This window comes from Lathyrus oleraceus, chromosome 4 (assembly GCF_024323335.1).
Source record: "Lathyrus oleraceus cultivar Zhongwan6 chromosome 4, CAAS_Psat_ZW6_1.0, whole genome shotgun sequence".
NCBI classification, from domain to species: Eukaryota; Viridiplantae; Streptophyta; class Magnoliopsida; order Fabales; family Fabaceae; genus Lathyrus; species Lathyrus oleraceus.
In genome coordinates this window covers 440343872-440353471 of record NC_066582.1, presented here as the reverse complement: position 1 = coordinate 440353471, position 9600 = coordinate 440343872, and the positions used below count along the sequence as shown (strand labels likewise).

General features: G+C 35.1%; 1 protein-coding gene across 2 annotated transcripts; it reads right to left on the bottom strand.

Annotated features, from left to right (window-relative positions):
• Positions 1 to 3523: 3523 nt before the first annotated feature.
• LOC127075960 (U-box domain-containing protein 33) lies at positions 3524 to 6845 on the bottom strand. Of its 2 annotated transcripts, none has more exons than XM_051017503.1 (7): positions 6396 to 6845; positions 5935 to 6056; positions 5633 to 5859; positions 5115 to 5487; positions 4891 to 5028; positions 4366 to 4746; positions 3524 to 4260 (listed from the first exon to the last, which is right to left on the bottom strand). In XM_051017503.1, the coding sequence occupies exons 1-7, from the start codon at positions 6604 to 6606 to the stop codon at positions 3559 to 3561; spliced, it is 2154 nt and encodes a 717-aa protein (XP_050873460.1). In that variant the 5' UTR covers positions 6607 to 6845; the 3' UTR covers positions 3524 to 3558. The 2 variants fall into 2 exon arrangements, with proteins under 2 accessions (XP_050873460.1, XP_050873461.1); XM_051017504.1 differs by having other exon boundaries at positions 4891 to 5025; positions 6396 to 6838.
• Positions 6846 to 9600: the final 2755 nt, after the last annotated feature.

Sequence of the window (9600 nt, the reverse complement as noted above, 5' to 3'; positions counted from 1 at the left end):
TACACACTACAATATTTGACAAGTTTGTTTCTACGTGAAAATCTATCAATTTTGTACATAGTTTTCTTTAAGTGTTTTATATTTCATTTGTGTAAAATTTTCTTGCGTAGAAGCAACTAAACACAAAACCTTTATTCAAACTTGTTTGTTTGTATTTCCTTAAGGAGACTAGGTTTTAGTCAGATCCTTGAGAAGACAAAGAAAGTTATTCTTTGTGATTTTCCTTAAGGAGACTAGTGTGTAGTGCATCCTTGAGAAGAAGAAAAAGGTTATTCTTTGTGAGTTTTGTAATTAGTTGATTATAGTGGATTAAGTCCTTGTGTATAATGCGAAGTCACCTTGGCAGATGGACTGGAGTAACTTTGAGTTTCAAGCAAACCAGGATAAAAATACTTGTGTATTTATCTATTTGTTCTTAGTATTTGTATGGTGTTCTTGAGTTGGTAAAAAGATTTTGTTTTTAAAACCCAATTCAAACCAACCACCCCTCCATTTCTTGTGTTTTTCACACCTTCATGTTCATGGGATACCCTAAAGGAGTCAAAGTTTATAGGCTATGGTTCTTAGAGCCAAGTCACAGGAGGTGTTTCACCAGTCGAGATGTATTTTTTAATGAAGCTGAGATGGCTTTCAAGAAAATTGTTGATGTTAGTCGAAGTGCACAAATATCTAAAGAAGAGTTGGAAAAGGAAGAGATTCATGTTGAGGTGGAGCATGTCGATGCTGAATTGCATATCCCATATCAAGAAGAAGCACATGATGTTGAAGATATTGAGGAAGTTGAGGAAATTGTTGATGACTACTTGTTGGAAAGAGATAGGGAGGGGAGAGTCATCAAGTCACCTCAAAGACTTGGGTATGTAGAACTCATATCTTATGCCTTAATCTCTACAAGTGAGGTTCTAGATGAAGAACCTGGAGACTATAAGGAAGTTATGAGGAGTCAAAATAAGACTGAATGGTTGAAGGCCATGGATGATGAGATGAAGTCTCTTCATGATAACCACACTTGGGAACTGATCAAGAGACCTGTTGGAGCCAGGTTAGTAAGTTGTAAGTGGATTTTCAAATTTAAGGAAGGAATCGAAGGAGTGACGTCGAAGAGATACAATGCAAGATTGATCGCAAGGGGTTTCACTTAGAAAGAAGGTGTCGACTTCAATGATTTGTTCTCTCATATTGTGAATCACGGGTCCATTCGAATGTTACTTGTCATGGTGGCACATATCGACCTAGAATTAGAAGAAATGAATGTGAAAATTGCTTTCTTGTATGGAGATCTAGATGAAACCATCCTAATGAGGCAACCTGAAGGGTATGCATAAAAGGGAAAGGAAGATTATGTTTGCAAGCTGAATAGATCTTTATAGGGACTAAATCAATCTCCTCGACAGTGGAATAGGAGATTCAACAAGTTCATGGCACACATAGGTTTCATTAGAAGCTAGTTCGACCACTGTGTTTAATTCAGATTTCGACCTGGAAATTAATTTGTTATTTTGTTTCTTTATGTGGAGGATATTCTCATAGCAAGCAACAATGTCGAGGATGTAATGAAGGTGAAGGTTAAACTCAATAAGGAGTTCGATATGAAGGATATGGGAGTTGCATCCAGGATTCTTGGAATTGACATCCGAAGAGACAGAAAGCAGTCAAAATCATGCTTATCTCAAGAGACATACCTACGGAAGATTCTCGACAAGTTTGGTATGTTAAATTCAAATCCTATTGTGACTCCGACAAACCCTCAATTTAAGATGAGTACAAATCAGTGTCCCAATATTGAGGTCGAAAGAGCTTATATGAATAGCATCCCATATGCTAGCATAGTAGGTTCTTTGATGTATGTTATGGTTTGTACTAGACCTGATATAACATATGAAGTAAGTCGTGTAAGAAGGCACGTGGCGAATCCTGGAAAGGCTCGCTGTCAAGCATTGAAGTGGACTCTAAGGTACATAAATGGGTCTCTAAACAGAGTCCTGATTTATGGTGGATCATGTAGTGAAAATAGTAAAGAAGAAATTGAAGGGTATGTCGACTCTGATTAAGCAGGTTGTATGGAGTCCAGGAAATTTATTTCTGGATATGTGTTCACTATGTTTTACATAACAATTAGTTGGAAAGCAACACTTCAGAAGGTTGTTGTTTTATCAACCAATGAAGCGGAATATATCGCTCTCACTAAAGCTGTGAAAGAAGTATTGTGGCTTGAAGGTTTTACTAAGGAGCTAAAACTTCAAGGTCGAGTTATCACGTGTTATGCACTTGTCGAAAAATTCAGCCTATCATGAGAGAATCAAGCACATCGATGTGAGGCTGCATCTCGTTAGATGGGTAATCGAGCGTGGAGAAGTCCAAGTACTGAAGGTTTCGATAGATCACAATGTTGTTGATATGATTACCAAGACATTACCAGGTTGCAAGTTTTTCCACTGTATGCAGTTGATAAAGATGCATGAAGAAAGCTAGTTTGTTCCCTTAATGTTATAGAGTTTGTTCCATGGTGGAGATTTATGAGATATTGGATTGAACTCTAGTATGGTCGAATGGTAGTTTCTTGGTTCGACAATTCAACATGACCTTAGCATGCCGTCGAAGTCTGTTCACATGATGTAGTCGAAATATGCTAGGATTGTTAGCATGTCGAATTGGACCTGTTTGTTATGCTCAATTGTTTAAGTTAGTTTGTTCTCTAAGTTAGCTTGTGTAATAAGCATGTGTGTAAAAGCCCATTAGTTTAATGTGTTAGTTTTCTTATAAATAGTATAATAGTCTCTCATCATTGTAGCAAATCCTAATTAGGGTGAGAGAGATTATTTGTTACTTTGTAACACTTGTAATCTTGTTCCCAAGAGAAAGTAAAGAATGACCGTTTATAACAATTTCATTGTGTTCTTTTTCCTTTCCTCTTTTCTATCTTTGTAGATTCTTTGCCGATTAAGAAATCGATTATACTTTATTATTTCGGCATCGTTTTTCATAACATTTGCATTATAATTTAAAGATGAAATTAAACAATTAAAATACTAAGAATATACTAATTTTGTTTTTAGTTGCTCCTTAGTGTACAAATAAAAATACACTCATAGGAACAAAATAAAAAAAGTTGTGTAATCTTTCATCCGACATATCCCCTCAATTTTATGATGGTGTGTGTGAACCACTTTTGTGGTTGTGTCAAACACACGTTAATGCCTTCTAAGTAGTAACAGTGAATTAAAAACAAACTACATAGAACTTATATAACTGTATAATAATTCTATGATGGTGGTTTTAACATATTACGTTCACATAAGGACAAAATGCTCAACTACTCTGTTCATGTTTTTGGTAGGAAAAGAGAAGTTATTTGAAGATAATTTTAGAAGAAAAAAGTTCAGACAAAAAACACCTATCTTTATATATATATATATATATATATATATATATATATATATATATATATATATATATATATATATATATATATATATATATATATATATATATATATATATATATATATAATACATTAGAAAGATTATAAATGTGGCAATGCCAACACTCAACAAGATGTCACAACCCCCTCATTGATTCCAACACCCTCCACACATCAGAACAAAGCTCTGGCCTACTTTTTCTATTCATATCACAACATTTCAAAGCCAAATGAACCAACTTTTCACCTTCCACAATAGGCCAATCTCCAGCCAAAGGATCCAACAATGATTTAATTTCTCCACCATTTAAACCATACAGCACTTCATTCTTTATTCCTAAGGCTGATTTCCCAGTTACCAACATCAACAACAAAATTCCAAATGAATAAACATCTGACTTTGTAGTAAGTTCACCTGTTGCAAAGAATTCTGGATCCATGTATGCAAATGTTCCCTTTGCAAAACTAGTGATCCAAAACTGTGTACTATTGGTATTGTTACTCGAAGAATCGTCTTGGCGCGATAGTACTCGACTGATTCCAAAGTCGCTAAGCTTGCTTACTAGGTTTGCATCAAGGAGAATGTTGGAAGGTTTTAAGTCACCATGCATTATGCTGTGAGGTTTATTGGAATGGAGGAAAATTAGAGCGGAACATAGTTCTGTCGCGATGCGAATTCGTGTCTTCCATGATAAGGGAGGAGTGGTTTTGTCTTTGCAGATGAGATGATCTTCAAGGCTTCCATTTGGTAAATACTCATAGACAAGAGTTTTGGTTTCTTGGTTTACTCCAATAAGTGTTATAAGATTTGGATGTCTTAACTTGCTCAATACTTTTACCTGATACGAAAGAATTTATAAAAACAACTTAAGACATAGTTTATGAAAACGTCAAACAAACTCGATAGTTTATGAAACCATCGAGCAAACTCAAACTATTTTTACCTCTTGTTGAAACTCCGACGGTCCTTGAGTGCTGATGGGACTCAAAATTTTTATAGCCACCTCGGTGTGACGAAGGATGCCTTTAAATATACTTCCGTATCCACCTTCACCAATCTTTAAGGATGGTTTGAAGTTACAAGTTGCTTCTTCAATCTCTAGAAAAGAAAACTCATTGAAAAGTTGAAGAGATTGTGTTCTTGAGGCTTCACTAATTTGATTCTCTATTGATGACTTGTGATCCAAGGCAAGTTGGAGATTTTCATTGACTTTGTCTATTTGGCTTCTCATGTTGTGAATTTCTTCTTTTGCTTTATGTAGTTCTTCTTCTAACTCTTTCCTTAGTTTCATCTCTTCTTGATTCAAGATATTGTTGTCATTAGTCTGTTTATTTCAACAACTAAAAGTAAATAAAAATCGTGACGGAAAAAATGAAATCTCTTTGCAATTTACTCATTTTTTGTCTGAGTTTCTAGGGGAAAAAAATGAAATCTCCCTAAAAACTCGACAAAAAATGACCACAACTACCTTTCGTATCGCATCAATGAGATCTTTTTCAGCTTTGCGACGCCTAACCGTTTCTTGATATACATCCCATCTAGCCTTCTCAGCCTCAGCCATAGCCTGTTCAAGCTGATCATAAACACTATCCATTCCTCCATCCTGCTAGTGTCCAAAAGAAAGAAGAAAAAAAAGTAAAAACCAATAATATAAACATGCACATGCACCACACGAGACAGAAACATTGTTACCAGCACACTAGGAGGTGATGAGTGATGAAGATCTTCCTCTTTAATACTTGATAAGGAACTCATTTTCAAGTCCAACACACTCTCACTTCCATTACTTGGAATCAATGATGTTTCAACTGATAAAGGTGAAGGACACCAACTTGTTTCTGGAGAAGAAACCCATGATGATACCATGCTTCTTCCACTTCCAAGAGAAGAGCTTATAGATCTTAATCTATGATGATGAGATACCTGATCTTGATCATGTGAAACTGATCTAGATCTCAAGTGAGATGAGTTACCAACTTCAGAGTTTTGCATTTGCTCCATCAAAGTAGTTGTTCCCTCTACTCTATACTGATCCAAACCACAATCCCTGAGTGCATGAGTATTCCTACGAAACAATAGAGCTTTAAGCTAACTCCAAACAAAATTATTACTAACCATGACGGTTTTGGACACCGACACAGACACAAATACATCTTTTCTCAGAGGTGTCGGTGCTACAGAGATCATGATTCATAATGCAAGATGCATACCTTATCTGTATAAGATAGCCTTTGCAGATAAACTGTATATGGCAAGAAGGTGGAGCTTGTTCAGATACATAGATGGCTTTCTTAGATCTGAGATCAGTCATTCTCCTTGAATGGTATTTATCAGAAGCTGCTCCCATAACAAGATTTTGTATGTTATATTTTGAGATGAGTTCTATAATCCCTTTTCCAATGGAATCCATTTCAATGTAAAGTTTTTCTGCTCTCACCTGTATCAGAAAGTTATAAGTCAAATCTCAAGTAAGTTTTGAAATGAATGAATGATACAAACACATGGAAAATACCCCCATTCTTTGAGAGATAAGAAGGTAAGCATCAAGAGTCTTGTGCATGTCTTGACTTTCATTTTTCCTGTATGCTTCAACTTCTTGCTTTGTCAGTGCACTTGCTGGAAATTTACCACCCACTATAGATAACCAAATTAACAAGATATTAATATAACTTTTTCTTGCATAACAAATAAGGCCCATGGCAAAACAACTAAGAGCGCATGGAGTAGGTGATCCCTCGTTCCACAGAGGGCGGATGCAGATGATTCCGCCCCCGCCCTCCAGACGCGTAGATCACCGTCTTATTAAATCCAACGACCATCCACAAAACACATCTTCACTCCGTGACACTAAATAAGGAAGAAAGCGCGTCATTTCAGGTATTCAGCCACACTCGGCCACACCAAAAATTTGCTACACCGACGCAAGTGGAACAATAGTATAGTATAGTAAAATAAAATAACAAAAACACTTACTCATAGGGATCTTAGGCGATGGCACATGCACATGAAGAATACAAATTCTCTTCCCTCCAGAATTTTGTATAGCCCAAACCACATTTAACTTGCTATCTTTCACATCTTTAGCTACAGCTACATATATTGTATCACCAACCTCGTTTGATTTAACCTCTTTCACACTTTGTCTCCTTGTAGCCATCACAATATTATCACCAGCTGAGTTCATAAACGTGTTTGTCTCTAACTAACTTTAGAAAAATACGATATATCTATATATTATATTCTTTTGGAGATGAAAAAGTGATAAAGTTTTTATAGTATTCTATTCTGCAGGTGTTTTATATGTAAAGAGATTTTTTATTTTCTTCTAATGGAATGAAAGGCAGAGAAACTGGTAGAGTACAAGTAGATGAGACACCGAACATAATCATTAAGAACTGATTGATTCTAGGAAATTACATGAACAACCTCGTGGTTCTTGTGGGCTCCATTTAAACCAGACTATGTGGCTGGTTTTTGTTCTTTATCGTTTTTTCTTGTCTCTTTTACGTCTTTGGTTTCTTGACTAGAAACAATCACAAGAAGTTTCAAAGAAAAGGAGTTGCAGATAAGTGAGTAAAAGATACTCTGTGAGATTCGTTTTTGAGATTATTCTTACGTAAATTTCTTGACACCTGTATTTTCATTTTGAAGTTAAAAAATCAACTGCATTTTTTTTTTTTTTAGTTTTGTAATATTTGATTTTTCAAATGATCTAAGTTTGATAATATTCGATTTGATGTAATTGTGATGCTAGTATAGAAATATTGTAAATGTCATACTAGCGTAGACGCTGAGGTGTTTTTTTTAAATAATCATAAATTTCAAATTAAATTCCTAAATAACCATCTTTAATAACTGATGTGCTAGTTGAATTGACGTGTCCAAAAGAGCTATAGTGGAGGCGCCATTATCCTTGGCGCATGCATGCAAAGCCAATGTATGTAGGCTCCATATGCATTGGCGCATGCATGTGTGCATGTGTGTATGCGCCATATGCATTGGCACATGCTTGTGTGAGTGTGTGTTTTGGCGCATGCATGGTTTGCTTCTTCTATAAATACCACTCTCTCATCTCCATATTATCTCACACAACTTCTTACCCTATTTCATTTTCCTTCAATTTCTTCAATCACCTTCAATTTTGTTTTCTTTAATCATGTCTGAATACATTCACAAGAGAAATTCCGATTTAATCTTTTCAGCAGTTGCGCCTCCGATAAAGATTCGACTTTGGAATATATATTCGTTTGAACGTCTTAATCGGACATAACCGTTGGTTAGATGGAGAAATTGCAGATGGTGAAAGGATTAGAAGAATTCAATGGTTTGAGTCCACGTTCAACCAAAATGGAGAAATGCGTGAATGAGTGAATATTAAGACGGACAGAGACGTTCACAGGATGATACATAATATGTTCAAAATTGTTTTGATGGTTGTAATCGTTTAGTTATAGTAATGGTATTTTAATTGTTGTAGTTGTTTGTGTTGGTGTTTATGTGTTGCTTCCATGTTGAATGTGTTGTATTTGTTTGTGATGGTATTTCCTCACAAAGTTATCATATGAAATAAATTTTGTTTTTTATATATTGCAAAAGCGGTACATGTAAAATTATCTTGTTGTGCTCATTCCAACACTATGACAGTTAGTACGACTGTGACCTAGTTGACGACATGAACTACATAATCGAACTATTTTTTTCGCCGTATCAATTTCGGTTCGAATATGGGTGCTGTTTGGGCGATCCTTTTTCTTTCTTCGCGTAACTTCATTGATAAATAAGGGGGTTTTTAAGGTTCAAAACTTAAATCGATGATTATTAAAGGTAAAATCAAAATTGATAAATAAACTAATCTATTGTATCGATTTCCGACTTATCATCGATTCTTATAATTTCAATTCCCTAGCGGATTCAATCCCATTCGATTACAATACCCACTGACAAGCGCAAATTGGTATTATATGATGTATGTTCCTAATTTCCGAATTAAGCAAACGGATTTAAGCAGACGCGAATTAAGTAAACGCGACTTAATCAAACACGATAACAAAAAAGCTACGCTAACGTGATTATAGTTAAAGATCATACAAACAATCAAATTTAATCAACTTTATCCTATAAGAAACAATCTAATTAAACAAATGAAAGTAATCGAATTAAGAAAACGACTTTACAGGAAGAATTGAAAAGAAATCGAAATTAAACTGAAATTATTAAAAACCTCAAAGTGGATTTCGAATACAACAGATCAACTCTTTGGGAATTAGCTCTCCATGAAATCTTCTAAGCAATATTGTCTCATCAAAATTCAGAATTGGGATTTATATAGTAGTGAAAGACCTAATATAATAAAAGGTAAATTCGGGCCCTTATAGGATCTGACCCGAAAATTACAAAAACTGGCCCAAACTAACTATTTTAATTAAGTCTGGAACTTCAATGAATTATTCGATCATTCTTCACTTAGAATCAACTTTTTACTTCAACATAAAACTTTTAGCTTATCCTCTCAGCTTTCTAACGCATATTAGAACGCATTAATCCGATCTTCGTAGCTCAAGTTATGATCTGCATAGTAACAAGGTATGAAATAACTATTTATGCTGAAAATAAAGTACGAAAATAAAATAAAACCAAAAATAAACTTAAATATAAAAATACACTAAAATAGTAAAAATAATAGAATAAATTATAGAGTTGCCTAAGTACAACAGTAGAAGAAGGTGCATCAAATTGCACTGATCAATGTCCCCTTGATATTCTGACTAGTAATTCTCTTTTGCAACAACTGAAAAACTAATTTTGTAAACATTGGATAGACTTATGACTTTGTAAACGTCAGATAGTAAGTAGGATGGATCCCTTCGAACCTTTAAACATGCCGCAATGACATGGGAGCAAGGCGTACAAAAGGCTTGAAACTTTCCGCAGTCACACCAACATCTATCTAGTTCCACTCTATATTGTCCCATCGACATGCCTTCATTGTGATCCATGGACTCAGCAACACTATACCAACCTTTACTACGGTCAAACACCGTGACCACATGTATGTTTACTTTGACAGCTTCGTGTATAATGAATTTCATTGAAGCATCACTAAACAACTGCCTAGATTGCAACACTGAACTCCATTTGAAATGTCTGGTCTCAAACAACGCCCATAGCCTAAAATATT